This window comes from Panthera uncia, assembly GCF_023721935.1.
Source record: "Panthera uncia isolate 11264 chromosome D3 unlocalized genomic scaffold, Puncia_PCG_1.0 HiC_scaffold_8, whole genome shotgun sequence".
In the NCBI taxonomy this organism is placed as follows: Eukaryota; Metazoa; Chordata; class Mammalia; order Carnivora; family Felidae; genus Panthera; species Panthera uncia.
Window position 1 is genome coordinate 52,577,431 of NW_026057586.1, and position 18,764 is coordinate 52,596,194.

The window sequence follows — 18,764 nt, forward strand, 5'->3', positions numbered from 1 at the left end:
CTGCCCTCTCTACTTCATCCTGTCTTTCAGCACTCTTCCCTGGTTAGGATTTTCCTGAAATTAGGGGGAAAATATTCTTCTTCAGCCCCCCTTACCTCCTGGTTACCACCCTATTTCTCATTTCCCATCACAAGCAAACTTGATGGAAGAGGTTTTTTGGTCTGTACCTCCTCTTGCTTATTTCATTCTTTATTCTGACCCAGCGTCCTCTCTCAACATTGATCTGAGCAGTGCTGGCTCAGTTCACCGAGAATCTCCTTGTCTTAAGAACAATATCTCTCAGTCCTTCTGTTCCTCGACCCTCTCAGCAGCGCTGGAAATATGACCTTGTCTGCCTTCTTGACATACTCTGTCCCCTTTCCTTCTTAGATATTATGGTTTCCTTGTGTCTGTCTAGCAGCATGTGCTGGCCACTTTCTGTTTGTCCCCAGATCCATTTTCTCTCCTTCTCCCTCCTGATTTTGTTCTAGGAGTCTGACCTGGATGGATTGTAATTTAATCCTTTCATTGTATTGATGAAACTGTGGCCCAGAGGTGGGAAGTTCCTTGTCTGTCACTCAGGGAACTAATGAGAAGGGCTTTTGCTTTTAGTCTAGGGATACTTACAGTTGGTTGCTGTTTCCAGAATTATCTCACTAGTACTGGTCACTGGGTTCCCTCACCATCTGGCTTCCCACTGGTCTGGCCACTGTAAGTCACCTGCCCTCTCCCTCCAAGTGAAAGTGGGCAGTGACTGTTTCCTCTACGAAAGGCCGCAGCTCCTGTCCAGCAGCCTTCTCCTAATGCTCTGGTTACAGCCTTGTCCTCTCCTGGCCCCTTTAGACCTAGGGTTGGTACATTTCTCCCATTCTTTTTTTTATTATAAATTATTCAATTAATTTAAATTAAAAAAACAGTGCACCCATTTCTCCCACCCCCATCCCCTACCCCTGGCAAACACCAATCTGTTCTCTGTAACTGTAAGCTTGGTTTTTTAGTTACTTGGTGTTTTTTTGTTTTTTTGTTTCCACATATAAGTGATATCATATGGTATTTGTCTTTGTCTGACTTACTTATTTTTTTTATTTTTATCATTTTTAATTTTGTTAATGTTTATTTTTGAGAGAGTGAGTGAGAGGGAGTGGCAGAGAGAGACGGAGACCTTGAATCCAAAGCAGGTTCCAGGCTCTGAGCTGTCAGTAGAGAGCCTGACTTGGGGCTCAAACCCACGAGCCATGTAATCATGACCTGAGCCAAAGTCCGATGCTTAACTGACTGAGCCACGCAGGTGCCCTTTAAATTTCTTTTTAAGTTTATTTATCTTGAGAGAGACAGATACAGTGTGAGTGGGGGAGGGGCAGAGAGAGAAGGAGAGAGAATCCCAAGTAGGCTCTGCACTGCCAACACAGAGCCTGATGCGGGGTTTGGACTCCTAGAACGCTGACATCATGACCTGAGCCTAAACCGAGTCGGGCACTTAACCAACTGAGCCACCCAGGTGCCACTGACTTATTTCATGTAGCATAACACCCTCAGGTTCTATCTATGTTGTCACAGGTGGCTGGATTTCATTCTTTTTTATGGCTAAGTAATATTCCTGTGTGTGTATATGTCTGTGTGTGTGTGTGTACCACATCTTTATTCATCCATCCATCCATCCATCCATTCATTCAAGTGTCTATCCATGGATATGTAAGTTGCATCCTAATCTTGGCTATTGTGAGTAATGCTGCAGTGCACATGGGGGTGCAGTTATCTTTTCAAGTTAGTGTTTCTTCAGATCAGTGTCCAGAAGTAAGGTTGCTGGATCATATGGTGGTTTTGTTTTTAATTTTTTGAGGAATCTCCATACTGTTTTCCATAGTGGCCGCTCCTGTTTACATTGCCACCAACAGTGCACCAGGGTTCCCTTTTCTCCACATCCTCACCAACACTTACTACTTCTTGTCTTTCTTGACACCAGCCACACTGACAGGCATGAGGTGATATCTCATTATGGTTTTGATGTGCATTTCCCCGATGAGTAGTGATGTTGAGCACCTTTTCATGAACCTGTTGGCCATCTGGATGTCTTCTTTGGAAAAATGTCTACTCAGATCCTCTGCCTACTTTTTAAACATATATATATATATATATATATATATATATATATACACACACACACACCCACATATATACTACTTTTTATGCCTACTTATGTGCCTACTTTTTAAGCACATATATATGCATATATATATACATATACATATATATACATATATATATATATACACACATACACTCACACACACACATTTTGCTTTAAGTTATATGAGTTCTTTTTTTTTTTTTAATTTTTTTTTTTTTAACGTTTATTTATTTTTGAGACAGAGAGAGACAGAGCATGAACAGGGGAGGGGCAGAGAGAGAGGGAGACACAGAATCGGAAGCAGGCTCCAGGCTCTGAGCCATCAGCCCAGAGCCCGACTCAGGGCTCAAACTCACGGACCGTGAGATTGTGACCTGAGCTGAAGTCGGACGCTTAACCGACTGAGCCACCCAGGCGCCCCAGTTGTATGAGTTCTTTATGTATTTGGATATTAGCCCCTTATCAGATACAGGATTTGCAAATATTTTCTCCCATTCAATAGGTTGCATGTTTATTATGATGGTTTCCTTTGCTGTGCAGAAGCTTTTCAGTTCAATGTAGTCCCACTTGTTTATTTTATGTTATGGGTATTTTACTCACATGTTATACATATTTACCACAGTTAAAAACAAAAAGTCAGTTACCATGTCTGGATGTGGAAAACTTGGTGTAGTACCTGAATGCCAGATAACCGAGTCTGCCTTGGATGTACATCCTAAAAACTCCATGAAATGACTTCTTGCTTGTATGTACATGCTGACTTTGTCCCAGATCAGTGGTTATCCCTTAAGGCCTAGGATGCTCCCTACAAAAGAGAAGGAGGCACCTCTTCTTTCTAGCTTCCTTCTCCATCCTGAGAGTCCATTCCAGTCAATACTGTACAGGACCACTCGTGGGATGAAGCAAGAAGAGTTGGCTCCGGGGCTTTGGGGACAAGCCAGTGCCTGGAAGAAAGAGAGGAATTTACTAGAAAGTCTGTTCTTGGGAGGAATCCCAGTCTGGGGCACTGGGCTTTAGATTTGTGCACTGTTAGTGGCATGAATCAAATAAGAAGTTATAGACGAATACTAAATGCAGGGAAGTGAGCCTTACCTTGTAGAACAGCTGTCTACATGATCCTCTGCCAGTGATGTGTGGCTATTTCTGAAAAGCCTTCTACTGGCAACCCGGAAGGAATGTGGGAGGAGAGAGAAGATGGGTGGGTGTGAGATAGGAATGAAGAGATGAACAGATGTGTGCCCATTGCCATTCCCTTGATAGTCTCATGAAGGTCTAGGCCAGCTCTGTCCCGGAGACCTCCCTGTAATGATTGAGATGTTCATGCTAATACTGCATGTGGCTACTGAGCACCTCAAATGTGGCCAATGTGACCGAGGAAATGAATGTTCAATTTTGTTTACTTTTAATCACTTTAGATTAAAATAGCCACACCTGATTAATGGCTATATAACTGGACAACACCACTGAAGGTCACCTTCTGGTGTGTGATTCTTGCCTAACTCATTATGACCCGAGGACTCTGGAGCTTGATTTCGTTCTGGGAAGACTTAGGAATTCACATCGGTTGGGGTTAGACCTGAGGACAACTCTGGGGCTTTTAATATGGACATTGGATTGCCCAAAACCATGTCAAAAGTAGACTTAGTATCATTCATTATTGTTTGATTAATGATTAATACTTCATTCTTTATTGAGCACCTACAATAGGACAGATTGCTGTCTTTAAAAATGGAGATGTTGTAGAGAACAAAACCAACAGGAATTCTTGCCCTCATAGGGCTTATGGTCTCTGAAAAGACAAACACTGAACAAGTGTGAACCAAAGCGTATTATGAAAGAATACGTTATCTGTCAGCAGGAAGGAGTCTTTACTGGGGGGTGATAGATGTCCAATGGAGGCACAGTCATTTTGTCATATTTTGTTTTAATGTGTACGTTCCAGTCATATGGTCCCTGAACCCTGATTCAACTTTTCCAGTCCTTTTCTTGCCACCTTCCTTCTCAGGAGAATCTTCTGGGTTGATCTAATATTACACATTAGACACAGTGGATGAACTCATAAAAATGGTGAACCCTTGTTCCCCACCCCCACCCCAAAAGGGTTTCAGAGGGAGATGGTGGGGGAGGAGAGTTGAGGAGAGGCTGAGATGCGGAGTGCTGGCTAGCGTGGGGGCAGGCTCGGGCTGCCAATCCCCCTCCCCACCGGGAGCCCCCAAGAGCACCTGAGGCAGCTGTGGCCAGGGCTCCCCTGGGGGACAGGATTTTGTTACAGTCCCTGCCCAAGACTGGGATGGGGGCCAAGGCTGTAGCCTGAGTCAGCTTTCCAGCTTTAGCCCAGCACCGCCTTGACTCTGTCCCTTTGGCTATCAGTCCCTCAGCTGGGTGCAGTCAGCTGATTCACTAAGTGTCCCTGGGGCACCTTCTGTGTGCTTATAGCCCATGGGCCCTTGGAGTTAACACTTGGGCTGCTTTCGGTTGATTCACTTCCCCTGCCTGGTTGCCTCAGAGGCTCCAAGCTCCCGTGAGGAGGGAGGGCCTATGGGTGCCCTGACTTATGGGCTGCACTTCTCAACTTGACAGTTACTTGGGGAGTTTTTGAAAGGTACGCATGCCTGGACACCCCTGCCCCCAGGCCAGTTAAATTAGAATTTTGAGTGTAAAGACGTGGGCTTTTTTTTTTTAAAGCTCCCTGTCGGGGATATTGTCCTGCAGAGCACTGAGGGACAGAAGGAGGATCTGGGCATCATGCTGTGTTCCTCCCATCCTCTGGAGGACCTACTGGCTGGCTCTGATGGAGGCAGGAACCCGTTTCTGCAGGGAAAATCCCAGTGGGGCTGCGGGGTTGCACAACCCTACCTCTTTCCCTCACATCCCCCAGATTGAGGACCCATGGCCGCCTCTGGGATCTATGTCCCCGTGCACGGAGCAGTCGGAACGTGAGCTTTCCCACGGCTGGAGGTGGCCGTCTGATCACTTCCAGCTGTCACCACTAGCCAGGAAGGCCTCTTCCACACGCTGGACTTAAAACTCTGTTAGAAATGCTGTCAACCTGAACTCCATTGCCGCAAACCGGAAACCCTACAGCAAGCCGATTAGGCAGAGGGTGGGAGCGGGGAATGTGCGTGGGGCTGGAGAGGAAGGCAGGAACTCCAGGGAACTTTCCTAAGTTATGAGCTGGCTCCAAAATAATAACTGCCTTTAAAGAAAATAATGAGGTGTGTTGGAAAGGCAAGCACTTTCTTATACTCAGCTCTGTGGTTGGGACTGAGGCCTCTGGGTGGGGGGTGCGGGTCGCAGGCTCAGGGTTTGCTCTCCTGGTCCCTCGCAGCCGCATCCAAAAGGGTTTTGCTATGGGCTGTCATCTGCTGGCACGTGTACAAAACCCGAGAGCAAACACATTTTCACATTCAGTCTTAAATGCTCAGAGGAACCAAGTTTTTCTGAGATTACACATTTTTGCAGCATTATGCTATACTTGAACATGCAAAACAATGAAGTGGAATTTTTTTCTTTCTTTCTTCTTCTTCTTTTTTTTTAGTATATGTGCTGCTGAGGCAAGCACTCTTGATTTTTTTTTTAATAGTTTTTAGGACCACACAGGGACTTCTTTTGGTAGATTGGGTGCTAGGGGTCTGGGGGCTAATGTGGACCGTGTCAGATGTTCAGACAAGTGTTTGCTGAATGGGGATGGCAGCTGTCCTTTGACCCTGCTTACATGGCCTTCTGGAACATCTCTGGGTGGGTGGAGTTCTCTCCACCCGAGTCTCTGCTTCTGTGTGCTGGGAGGACCGTCTGGGGTACAGGGGCAAACACTTGGGTTTAAATCCCAGCCCTGGCCCTTCCTGACGGTTGGAACTTGGACAGGTCACTTAACCTCTGTGAGCCTCTGTTTTCCCATTTGTGAAAAGGGGAAACTCTATAAATAGTTAGGCCTTAATGGGGTGTGTGGTGGCAATAAGAGGGAATAAAGAGCCTAGAAGCGAGGTCTTGCCCCACGCCCCCTCCCCCCCTTTTCTGTTTCATTCATTCGGCTTTGTCTTCTGTTTTGAAAAAGTCTCCCTCTGGGGCTTCTCAAAACTTGTGTCGCCAGGCCCCACTGCAAGCCAAGTAAATAGAATCTCTGAGGGTGAGAGCCAGGCATCTGCAGTTTTTCACTCTTCCCTAGTGATTCTGACACTCAGCTAAGGTTTCGAACCACTGCCCTAGAAGGGCCGGTGAACCAGGGACAGAGACGGGTGTTGGGACACTAACATTTGGGTCAGTGCTGTCCCCAGGGCCTTCTGGGAATTCCAGAGGATCACCTTGCGTCCTGGCGATGCAGGAGTTCCTTACACCTAAAGTTTTAGTTGTCATGGTTTTGACCCTCAGGAAGGATGCCAAAAGCCCATTACATTTACTAATTTGCAATTTTCTTGGGAGTGTGACTTTGAACTACACCCTCAGCAAGGCTGGTGCTGAGGTGGAGTCACCTGACCGGCACCAGTCCCCATGGGCCCCCCAACGCCCCTCTGACTAGCACACAGTCCTAGGGAAGTGACAGAGAGCTGATTCCTTTCAGGGAATTGGCCCCCAAGGAGGAGGGCAGCTGCTAGTGCTGGTGTTCACAGTGAAGAGACAGTGAGGACGTTCTAGAGAGCCATGCTTCCAAGCTGGAAGAAGAAGCTGGGATAAGTTAAGGAGTGGCCCGCATCTGTGCTGTGAACAGGGGCACCTGGGGGTGTTAGACCCCTGCATCCATCCTCTGAGTGTACGGGGGGCTGCTGGGTTGCCACTCTCTGGCCCAGGCCCAGCGCTGGGTCTGGAGGACTTTACAGCTATCACAAGAATCTCGGTGTGAGATGCACGTGCATGGGGGAACGTGCACTTAAAAAGGGATCCTTGGGGCACCTGGGTGGCTCAGTCGGTTGAGTGTCCGACTTCGGCTCAGGTCATGATCTCGCAGTCTGTGAGTTTGAGCCCCGCGTCGGGCTCTGTGCTGACAGCTCAGAGCCTGGAGCCTGTTTCCGATTCTGTGTCTCCCTCTCTCTCTGCCCCTCCCCCGTTCATGCTCTGTCTCTCTCTGTCTCAAAAATAAATAAACGTTAAAAAAATTAAAAAAAAAAAAGGGATCCTTATTTCTACCATTAGCTCTACAAATCAGGGAATCTTTATTTTTTATTTTTATATATGTATTTATTTTTATAATCGTTTTTTAAATGTTCATTTTATTTTTGAGAGAGAGAGACAGCGCAAGCAAGTGAGGGGCCGAGGAAGAGGGAGACAGAGCATCTGAAGCGGGCTCTGCCCTAACAGCACAGAGCCCAATGTGGGGCTCGAACTCACCAATGGTGAGATCGTGACCTGAGCTGAAGTCGGATGCTTAACCAACTGAGACACCCAGGTGCCCCCAGGGCATCTTTTTAAAAAGGTCTGGACACAGCTAGCATGAGGTGCCCTCTCTGAAGGCTCATGGCCTGCTGCCTTTGCAGGAAGGAAGGTGCCAAGATGAAAGCACAAATGCTATGGAGACGAAGGTGTCAGGGAGGTTTCTTTAAAATACAAAAAAAAAAAATAAAGGGGTGCCTGGGTGGCTCAGTCGGTTAAGCGTCCGACTTCGGCTCAGGTCATGATCTCACGGTCCGTGAGTTCGAGCCCCGCGTCGGGCTCTGGGCTGACACCTTGGAACCTGGAGCCTGTTTCGGATTCTGTGTCTCCCTCTCTCTCTGCTCCTCAACTCGTGCTTCTCTCTCTTTTAAAAATAAACAAACATTTAAAAATAAATAAAGTACAAAACAATCGACCCTGAGTTACCCAGAAAAAAAATCTCCACAAAGCAGTGAATTGTGGAACAAAAATTTGTGTGCGAAACAAAAGCTCAGTTTTAGGAATTGCGGGGCCAGGCTTTTCTAGGTTGTCTGTCTTTCTGGCCTTTAGTGGGAGGGCAGCTGAGTGCAGGTGGGTTGAAGATGGATGAAGGAGGCCAGTCCGATTTTGGCTGAGCCCCAGGCATCAGGGCTGGACTGAAAAGACCAGTGGGCCCTTCTGGGTCAGTGTGGAGAGGGCAGGCAGAGCCCTGAGTGACCTGGATCCTCTTCATTCAGGTACAAGTCAGGGGGGCCCGGGGCGCTGGCAATAGCCAGTAAAGAGAGATGCCACCCTTTTCTTCGGCAGGTATCGTGTGAACTTCAGACCCAGATATGTCACCAAGTACAAGACGGTGACTCAGTTGGAATGGAGGTGCTGCCCTGGCTTTAGAGGGGGAGACTGCCAGGAAGGTCCCAGGGACCCTGTGAAGACTCCCCGCCCCACGCCCGCTCGGCCTCGAAACAGCGTGAAGAAAGCCACAGGTAACTTCTTTGTGCTTCCCCTGTGCATGGCCACCGCTGATCTTTCCAGTGCTTCTGCAGACCGTAGGATTTATGATTTAGAATGCGGAGCTCTCCAGGGTCTTCCAGTAACACGCATGTATGCCTACAGTAGACACATGTGGCATACAAATTTATTTGCAGAAGCAGTAGCAATCAATACAGTTTGTTTTGATTTGTTTTGTGTGGCAAGTAAATTGCTTTGTTAGGGCTGGTTTGTGAAAGCAAAGGATTTGGCAATCAGCGTAGGGGAGGCTGATGGTTTCAGACTGGGGTAGTGTGGGCACAGATGCGAAGAGATTCATATGTAGCAATGCTTTGTTTTTACTTTTTGTCTACAAGCTCCCATAGATCTGAATTTGAAGAAACTAATTGTTGTTTTAAAAATAGGTGAATCAGGGGCGCTTGGGTGGTTCAGTCGGTTGAGTGTCAACTTCAGCTCAGGTCATGATCCTGTGGTTCATGGGTTCGAGCCCCGCGTCTGGCTCTGTGCTGACAGCATAGAGTCTGGAGCCTGCTTCAGATTCTGTGTCTCCCTCTCTCTCTGCCCCTCCCGTGCTCACATTCTGTCTCTGTCTCTGTCTCTCTCTCAAAAATAAATAAACATTAAAAAAAAAATAGGTGTATCAGAATCATCCTCATTCTGTTTGGGGTGAGAGATTTGCAAAAGGTAAGCCCCAAGTTCGATGTATCCAGTGAAGTTGTTCTTAAATTTGTTTGTGAATTTTTTTGGAGTAGCACAAATTCAGTGAATAACTAAGAAAGCAATGATAATTTTCACCTTTGCTTTTAATTATAACATCAAGAGAATGACTTTTATGGCTAAAAATTTTCTGTCCTTTTATTCTATGTCACTTTATCTTTCCTCTTTTTTAAGTTGAGTGAGAATAAATGTAACCTAGATTTTCTTACCAATTCGATGTTTAAGTTGTCTTGAAATGATTATGTTTTCCCATGAAGTATTGTCAATTTTGAAACTTGTAGTGTTTCCCCATATTGTTTGTAAAATAGATTTTAAAATAATTTCTATGACAAAAGTAATATATATCAATTATAGAATCTTTATAAAGTCTAGGGGAATATCTAGTTACACATAATCTCACTGCTAACATTTTGTTATCACACATTACTCTCCTTCCTATATCCACTTGTACATGTCGTTAAGGAAAATTCACTTATTCATCCCACACATGTTTATTGAGCTTCTTTATCTGGCAGGCTCTATACTAGACACTTGGGAAAAGTGAAAAACAAGGCAGACAGTCCCTGAACTCATGAAAGGCAAACATCAGACATGTAATTGCAATACGTCCTGATAGGTACTATGATGGGTTCACATGAAGGGGATCTGTTGGATCATAATAGGTTACTTTTGTTTTATTTTTATTTTATACAAGTTTAAACCCGTAAGAGTTGAATAGCTTTAAAAGGACTATTAGGAAAGCAGTGACCTCCCTTTCTCCCCCACTTTCCCTTCCCAGGGGTAATTACTTTAAACTCTTTAGATGGTCTTTTGGAATTTACCTCCGTATCTATTTTTCAAGTTTATTTATTTTATTTTATCTTGAGAGAGAGAGAGCGTGTGTGCGTGCGTACCATGTGTGTATGAGTGGGGGAGGGGCAGCGAGGGGGAGAGAATCCCAAGCAGGCTAGCACAGAGCCTGCAGCAGGGCTTGAACTTGTGAACTATGAGATCATGACCTCAGCCAAAATCAAGAGTCAGATGTTTAACCTACTGAGCCATCCAGGCTCCCAACTTCCATATCTATTGACTTCTCATTATGGAAGGTGAAATTATGACTCCTTTTCATCTGCTTTCCAGCACATGGCTCCTATACCCTCATCCTTTCCATACCGTTTATACCAGATTTTTAATTTATTTAATACTTATTATTTACATTGTGGTAACTAGGTAGATAATGTGTACAGCTGAGCTATGTAGTATGCTATGAATCTGTTGGCTTTCCTATATAACTTTTTGGTTTCTTTAGAGTTAGTGATTGTTTTATATTTCCCTTTGCTTGTTTTTTTTTTTTATGTCTTTGTCCCTATTTTAACCCAAACTGTCCTCAGGGTGATTATTTAGATGTCCTCTCATTATGTTCAGACATATCAGTTTCACCTTCCTGGAGCAATCCCCACCAGGACTGGTCATCCTCTTTTCCTTGTTCACAGCTGCCAGCCTGTGATCTTACTTGTTTCCCTCCCACCGATTCCCTGTTTCCTATACTCCTTGATTGTTCTCAATGTACTCCCTTGTTTTGGTAGGGCACATTCTCCAGTAGTTTTATGAGAAGATTGTATGGGATGTACACTTTCTAATATTTTATAGTCTGAAAATATTTTTATTCTACTTTAGAGTTCTAGATTGGAAATAATTTTCCTTTAGAATTTTGAAAGCATCACTCCCTTTTCTTCTAGCTTCCAATGCAGCTGTTAAAATGCCCAAAACCATTCTGATTCCTAATTTTTATATGTGACATGATTCTGGTTTTTGTTTTGTTTTGCCATTTTAGTGGGATTTCAGAAGGCAATGAAAGGAAATGCTTATCCTTAATCCACTATCATTGTAAAGAACATACAATTTTAGAACTAATTTTTACACTTAATCTATAATGAACAACCATTCATTAAATAGTTTACAATATCATTTAATGGCTTTGAGAGTGTGATTATTTGAACACAGTCCCCTACTGTTGGTCGCTTAGGTTGTTGGTAGTTTTTTATAGATAGTATTTGAATAAACATTTTTTTCCTGTTACTATTTTGGATTCATCTCTGATTATTTACTTGAATAAACTTCTAGAAGTGTAATTGTTGGGGCAAAGGGATTCTGAGATTTTGATACTTACTGCCAAGTTATCCTTCCATAAAGTTGTAGCAATTTCCACAGTCACCAGGAATATGTAGAAGAAGCATTTCCTCACGTGCTGATCTTCCCTCTTCTCCTGCCCTTTGCTTTTATTTCCTTTGCTCAGAAAGGCATTTCATTTGTAAGTGATTCAACAACTTGTTTTTTCCTCCTGGTGTCTTGAGGTAGAATACATTTTTCAGTGTGGAAAATAAGGTGTTCTTTATAGTTCTCTGCTTGAGAGTTTGGCCATCTGACTTTCAGTCTTGATTTGACCACAAAGCTGATTTTCATGAATAATAGCTGTTGTTATGGTTGTGTGCAAAAGTTTAGGGGAGGAAAAAACAACGTTAAAGTCAAATATCTACAACATTCTACATTTACTTCTAGCGCTTGTTCAGTGTACCTTAATGCATTTTATTTCATTGCAGTCTCTATGTTATGTTTGATTTTTTTCCATCCTTTATGATAGTCTCTGTATCATCTCCAGGCTTGTCGATGTTAGCCCCTTTCTAGTATTCCTTGCATCCTACTGTGAGTTCAGGGGTGTGGTTTGCTTCCAGGTTCCTACTGCCTCACGTTTCAATAATTTTGTTTTTGGTTAGTTCATCTATCTCTGTATCTATCACTTTATTTTCATTTTAGGACTCATCACAGTCATCCTTATTAACTTTTTTTATTTCTTTTGGACTATTTCCTTGGACGTATATTTCTCAGAGTAGGATTATCAAAAAGTCAATGTTTATATTCTTTGGTTTAGTGAATCTTAGTATATGTGACCACATGGCTTTATTGTTAGGAGGTGACAGTACAGTCACTGCTTTATCCCTCTTTAGCTTTTAGTTTCCCCAACTGCATAACAGTGCTAAACAATGTCTATGAGACTTTGTTAGCATAGCGATGCTAACAAAAGTAAAATAACATTTAGGAGTTGCTTGGAGGATATTTACTGCTTAATATGATATCATATCACCCAACAGCTAATGGGTGGATATCACTAAAGTGGCTTCTTGTGGTTTTACAGTATGTAGTCAACCATTGGGGTGTGGCTGCAGCTCACTAATGTGAGAATGATGTGTTCATATGACAAAGTAGATTAAGAATGCTTCCCTTTAGGGGCATGTGGGTACTCAGTTGAGTAGAGTGAAAGAGACCATGGACTACCTACTATGTACCATGTACTACATATTCTCTCAACAACCCTAAAAGGGAAGATAGTACCTCTGCTTCATGGATGAGGGGATTATTGTTCACAGAAGTTAATTAACTTGCTCCAGAGCAGACAGTAAACAACAGAGCCAGAATGCAAAGGGAGGCCTATTTGACTCAAAGGCCATAGTCTTTTTCTCTCTACCACAATAATTGCCTATGGTGAGAGGGGATCTATAAGTGAAGGTTTAAGTGCATTCCTTAAGTACCCTGTTTATTGTCTTTGCAGAAAATGGGAAAAGGTAGAACTTGTTAAGTCATGTCCAACTCTTTCTTTGTAACAGATAATGAACCAAGCCAAGTCTCAGAGCCCAAGAAGATTTTGCCACCAACTCGTGCCACAGAACCAAGTCAAGTCATAGATCCGAAAGGGGGGGCGCAAGAACTTCAGGAAAAAAAAATCCAGGTGCTTGAGGAGAAGGTTCTCCGACTCACAAGAACAGTTCTTGATCTCCAGTCTTCCATTGCTGGAGTGAACGAAAACCTCAAACATGCCGTTCAGGATGATGCCAGCAAAATGCTGGCATCATGGCTCAGTAATCTGCATCCCCAGCCAGTGCCTGACAGTGCCATTGGTGGAGACACAGAAACTGTCCAGCTTCCTGATGTCCTCAACAATAAGGAATCTGGCATGAAGGACATCAAATCCGAATTGGCCGAGGTCAAGGATGCTCTGAAGACCAAGAGTGACAAGCTGGAAGAGCTGGATGGGAAAGTGAAGGGGTATGAAGGACAGCTCAAACAGCTCCAGGAGGCTGCCCAGGGCCCTACGGTGACCATGACGACCAATGAACTCTACCAAGCCTATGTTGATAGTAAGATTGATGCCCTGAGAGAGGAGCTCATGGAAGGAATGGACAGAAAGCTGGCCGACCTGAAGAACTCATGCGAGTATAAGCTGATTGGTCTCCAGCAGCAGTGTGATGATTATGGGAGCAGCTACCTGGGAGTGATTGAGCTAATAGGAGAGAAGGAAACAAACCTGAGAAAAGAAATAAACGATCTTCGAGACCGGGTACAAGATCCTTCAGCTCGGTCCAACTGCTGTAATAGTGAAAAGAATGGTGACTTTGGGCCACAGATCAAGATGTTAGACCAGAAAATCGAAAGGGTTGCTGAAGCCACCAGAATGCTGAATGCACGCCTGGACAATGAATTTGACCGCCTTGTAGTTCCAGAGCCAGATGTGGACTTTGATGCACGATGGAATGAACTAGATGCGAGGATCAATGTGACAGAAAGGAATGCGGAAGAACATTGCTTCTACATTGAAGAAACCCTTCGGGGGACCATTAATGGTGAGGTAGATGACTTGAAGCAACTTCTTGATCAGAAAATCCAGTCTCTGGAAGAGCGCCTGGGGAGTGTTCTCCTGGAGGTGGCCAATAGCACTGATGCAGAACTCATTCCCCCAGCCTCAGCCCTGCCAGGTGTGTCAGGGGCTGGGAGCAAACAGGTCATGATAGAGTTAAACCACCTGAAGAGCAAAGTTCAAGTTGTTGAGGATATTTGCCTGCAGAACTTTCAGGGAGAGCCTCATGGGATAGAAGATACTTTGCCAAATGGAGAAGACCACATAGCGGGTGATAGTTTGAACCTTTTGAAATCTCTGAATGACACAATGCATAGGAAGTTTCAAGAAACCGAACGTAGCATCCAGAAACTTCAACAGGATTTTAGTTTTCTTTATTCTCAACTAAACCACACAGAAGACGATGTGAATCATCTCCAGAAGGAGTTAAACAGTTGTAGAGAAGGTAAAAATGCTGCAGTGGGGGGGTTCTCTAAGGGGGGTGAGAAGGAAAGGACGGTGGAGCCCCTCCCATCTCCCCAGGACCCCATGGCTCATTGCTGCAGCCACCTGGAGGAGAGGTGGCAGCGGCTGCAGAGCCAGGTCCTCTCTGAACTGGACACTTGTAAGGAGAACACACATGGGGTCCAGAGGGACATGTCTGTGGTTGAGAGCAGGGTGTCTCATATGGAGAAAGCCTGCAGCAAGCTGGACTCCATCTCCGGAAGTCTTCAGAGGATCAAGGAGGGGCTCAACAAGCATGTCAACAGCCTCTGGAGTTGTGTCAGGCAGATGAATGGGACACTCCGGTCACATTCCAGAGACATATCTGGCCTGAAGAATTCAGTCCAGCAGTTCTATAGCCATGTTTTCCAGATTTCTACTGACCTGCAAGACCTGATCAAATTTCAGCCATCAGCAAGTAAGTTGCCCGTTACTATCCCATTTCTTGTATTTGTTCACAGCATGCATTATGCTAGATTTTGGATGGTCTGTGGAGTTCACTACATCAGTGCTACCCAAAGTGTGGTTCGTAGACTGGTGCCAGTTTGTGAATCACTGGTGCTGAGTGGCAACGAGATAAAAACCAACATCGAGAGTTAGTATTTAGAAACTTTTATTTAAAACAATTTAACATCACTGCAGGATTCAGGCACACCATCTGTGCATTTTACAAAAGTTATCAGTCCACAACAAATTGAAAATGAAACTGCTCCTTTGCCACAGAGGAAGAGGGCAAGATGTGGATCTATATATACTGTCATGTTGGGGAGCTTAGAGTTGGGGTCAGATTTTTGGCCTAACAACTTGGAGCACTGGCTACTTAGGGAGACTCCCATTTGCTTATCTGTTCACTTCTCTATAAGCAGTACTTTTTGTTTGCTGGTGTCATTATAATCTTTGTCATCATTATCTTTGGGCCACCTCCTGTCTCCTGAAATCTGAGGTCTAGATGATGGCAGATAGAATACGGTCATATTCCTTTCCAAAGACCATGGACAAAAAGCATTTTAGGGGCAGTAACTGTTTAAAGCCGTATAGTGCTTACAACAAGGAAGCATATCAGTTGTGTTTAGGCAATGCTTGCTGCACACTAGACACGGAGCAAATGATTGTTGAATGAATGAATGAGTGGTTCCTTAATAACATGAAACAATATATTCAACAAAGTTAATTTCTTTGTTCCTTGAGCGTTTAGCACATCATCCATGAAGGACATAGCTTCTCTTATACCTGGATTCTTTCATGTAGGTGGCCTCAATAATGAGACAGCCTTTTCTAATTGGAAGCAGGGAGGGAAAGTGTGAGTTCACACCTATTGAGCACTTTCTGGGGACCAGCACTGGGCTAGTTCCCTCAGGCCATGTCATAGAGCCCCACAACAACCTCTGCTTTCCCAAGGGGAAGTGTACCCAGGGGCACACATCTAGGGAGTGGCAGGGCCAGAACGAGAACCCTGGGTGGGCTGCATCCAAGAATTGTTTTCCAGTCCAGCACACATCTCCTTCGTGTGTCGGAGAGTTGAATGCAGACTTACTGGTTCCAAAAGGACTTGTTGAGGGCCAGCTGTATGCCCAGAAGGACCCTACTTCCTGACCTGCCCTCTCCCTGTTTTCTCCTCTCTTCCCCTTTGGGCTTTTACCACCTTTTCCACCTTGCTCAGCTCCAGGTGACAAAGACCCCCAACACTGAGCTGAGATGTCATGGCCTGGAGTGAGCCTATAGGGTTTTATGTCCAAGCTGAGTCATAAAACCCAAGGAGCGGAGGGCTGAAACATGAGGGGCAGTTGAGCACGGGCCTGGCTGGGGAGAGTCATGGTCAGGTCCCCGGGAAGCTGGAGGATCTGAAGTAGTCAGGTGGGAAAATGCTTTGGGTGTTCTCAGAGAAAAGGAGTTTGTAGATAAGGAGGTACCCAGGCCAGCCAGGACCAGGAAGCTGGTCTCCACCCCAGTGCTGGGCCCACTACACCACACTGTTTATAAGCCTCCCCTCCTCCCAGGCCCACACAGCTCCTGTATCTCTGGAATGTTGAGTAAAGGTCACAACACTGTGTGTGTTCATAGAATGATTGTCCCTTGTGGTGACAGTGCTGTCTGGACTGTGTTTTATAATAACAGATTGAATCAGGTATTTCCAGTTGATTTGCAACTCCCAGGCAGTATGGGAAGCTGTGTTAACTCTTTCACACTTTGTCTGCTGAAGTAGGAGTTGGAGGTGAATGTCTTTAAAGAGAATGTAGCTTCTAAAAGATTATCCTTTTGGAATGAATTCATTGCTGTGAATGTAGAATGTGTGGCCTTTCAAGAATTCCATTGATTGAAAAGAGCCAAAAATAAACCAGCAGAGCCTTCTCTGTCCTTCTACAGTGTCAAGGTCTAGGAGATCTGCAGCCTGAGAAGCAGAGGTCTAGGGGGGAATCTGGAGTTAAGGTCACAGTGAAAGCCATACATTGACCAGTTAAAAGTCAACAGAGCATTTACTGAGCACCTGCTGTGTGCAAGACTCTGTGAGAGGCATGGAGATGAGTAGCATGATCCCTAACCTCAAGGCGTTTTCAATCACAGTGGTAAAGAGACACAGGTCTGCAGAAGGAATGAATGCAATAGTATGTAAATGTCCAGCGAGTGGTGTAGGGGTTTGTTCTTTCAGTTCATAAGGTCTTACTGAGCCCCTATAATGTGGTAGTTAATGAGCTATGTGTGTGGATTATGCGGATGACAATGCAAGTGACAATAACAGTCTGGGGACAAACAAGCTGACAAAGGGATGGTCATGGGCATGGGGTGTGCACAGGCATACTGGGTGTGTGGAGAAGCGCTTATGGCCACTGTGGAAGTCAGGGAGGGCTCCTTGGAGGAGATAGCCCCTGAGCTAAGCCTTCGGGGTTGAGGAAATTGAGAGTTCAGAGGCTGGAGGAGTAAAGAGAGAGAGGTGGAGTGAGAAGAGAAACTTCTGGAATGAGGTGTTACTGGAGCTAATAATTGAGGGTTGGGTATGGGCCCAGAAAAGCAGGAGGGTTGGTATGAATGGGTTATCTATTGCCATGTAACAACCTGCCCCAAATCTTGGTGGCTTAAAACAACAAAGATGTATTATTTTCCACTATTCTGTGCATCAGGAGCTCGTCAGGGCTTGGCTTAGCTTGGCGTGGTGGTTCTTTTGCTCCATTTGGCATCAGCCTGAGTCACTCAGCTGTAATCAGCTGGCAGTTGGGCCTGGCTGGGCTGGAAGGTCAGGAAGGCTTTCGTCACATGTCTGGCCCCTCAGGCCTCCTCCATGCGGCCATTCTCTGTCTTTCTCTCTCTCCATGTGGCTGGCTTGGGCTTCTTCACAGCCTGGTGGTCTCAGGTTAGTCAGACTTACTACATGGTGACTGGCTCATAAAGGAAACTGGAAACCGCTAGCCCCTTCCAGGCTGGGTGCTGAGCTGCCGTGGCATTCCTTCTGCCATTCTCTTGGTCAAAGCAAGTCAGCTCTGGAAGGGGGATGTGGTTTCTATGTGTTGGGAGGAAAGGAATATTAATGACAGTTATTATATCTCCCTTGGTGCAAAAAGGCCCAGGGAAGAGGATGCATAACGTAGGTTTGGACCAGTGACCAGATTGATGGCCCGGGGCTGCAAACTCTGGTGTTTCTCCTCAGTGCACCACCCTGTTCTCAGATGCAGTTCTTTTCTTTGGAAACATCCCTAAGGGGGCCTGAATTATCCAGGAGACAGCTAGTGTGGGAGCAGAGGGGGCTTCAGCTGATGCTCAAGTAGATCCCTCCTTGAGTATTTTGTCTCCCTCCCATTATTGAAAATGTTCTTCCCTGGGTTTTAAAAGGGACTCTTGAAACTATTTGCAAATGTTGGCCTTTTTTTTTTTTTTTTTGGATAAAAAGTCCATGGCTTTCATCTAGGTCTCAGAGAGGTGCCTAACGTCCAAAAGGTGAAGAACCTTCACTCACCTTCTCACCTTCAGCTCAGTAAAGTGGGTGTGATGCCCGTCTCCCAGCCCCCCTCCATCCCACCCATTCATTCATATGCTTTCTCAACTGAGCCGTGTGCTAGTGCTGCAGTGCCGGCCCTCGTGAATGTCACTCTAGCGGGACGACAGACAATGCACAGCCAAGCTAAATGCTGATCTGATTTCGGCTAGTGATCAGTTTGCGAGGAAAGACACAACAGAGCAATTTCATGGAGAACAGGAGACGGTGGTATATTTTAGGTGAGTGGTCAGGGAGGGTTGCTCAGTGGAGGTGACTTTGTTGCAGGGCTTTGCAGAGACCTGTGGGAAGTGGTCCAAGCAGTGGCAACAGCATGTTCAAAGTCCCTGAGGCAGTAATGAGTTTGTCCTGTTTGAAAAACGCAGAATGTATATGAACAAGGGGAGGGTGGGAAGTCCTGGGCATTGAAGTCAGGAAGGAACCAGGTCATGTAGGATTTTATAGGCTATGGTAAAGGATTTGAATTTTAAGTA

At 45.1% G+C, this 18,764-nt stretch overlaps 1 protein-coding gene across 2 annotated transcripts in view; it reads left to right on the plus strand.

Annotated features, from left to right (window-relative positions):
* The window catches only part of EMILIN2 (elastin microfibril interfacer 2), a 51,762-nt gene that overhangs the window by 18,642 nt on the left and 14,356 nt on the right, over positions 1 to 18,764 (plus strand). For both annotated transcript variants that reach the window (XM_049620383.1, XM_049620382.1), the window contains exons 3-4: positions 8,258 to 8,433; positions 12,796 to 14,724. In XM_049620383.1, coding sequence (XP_049476340.1) covers positions 8,258 to 8,433; positions 12,796 to 14,724 — 2,105 coding nt within the window. The remainder of the gene's footprint in view (positions 1 to 8,257; positions 8,434 to 12,795; positions 14,725 to 18,764) is intronic.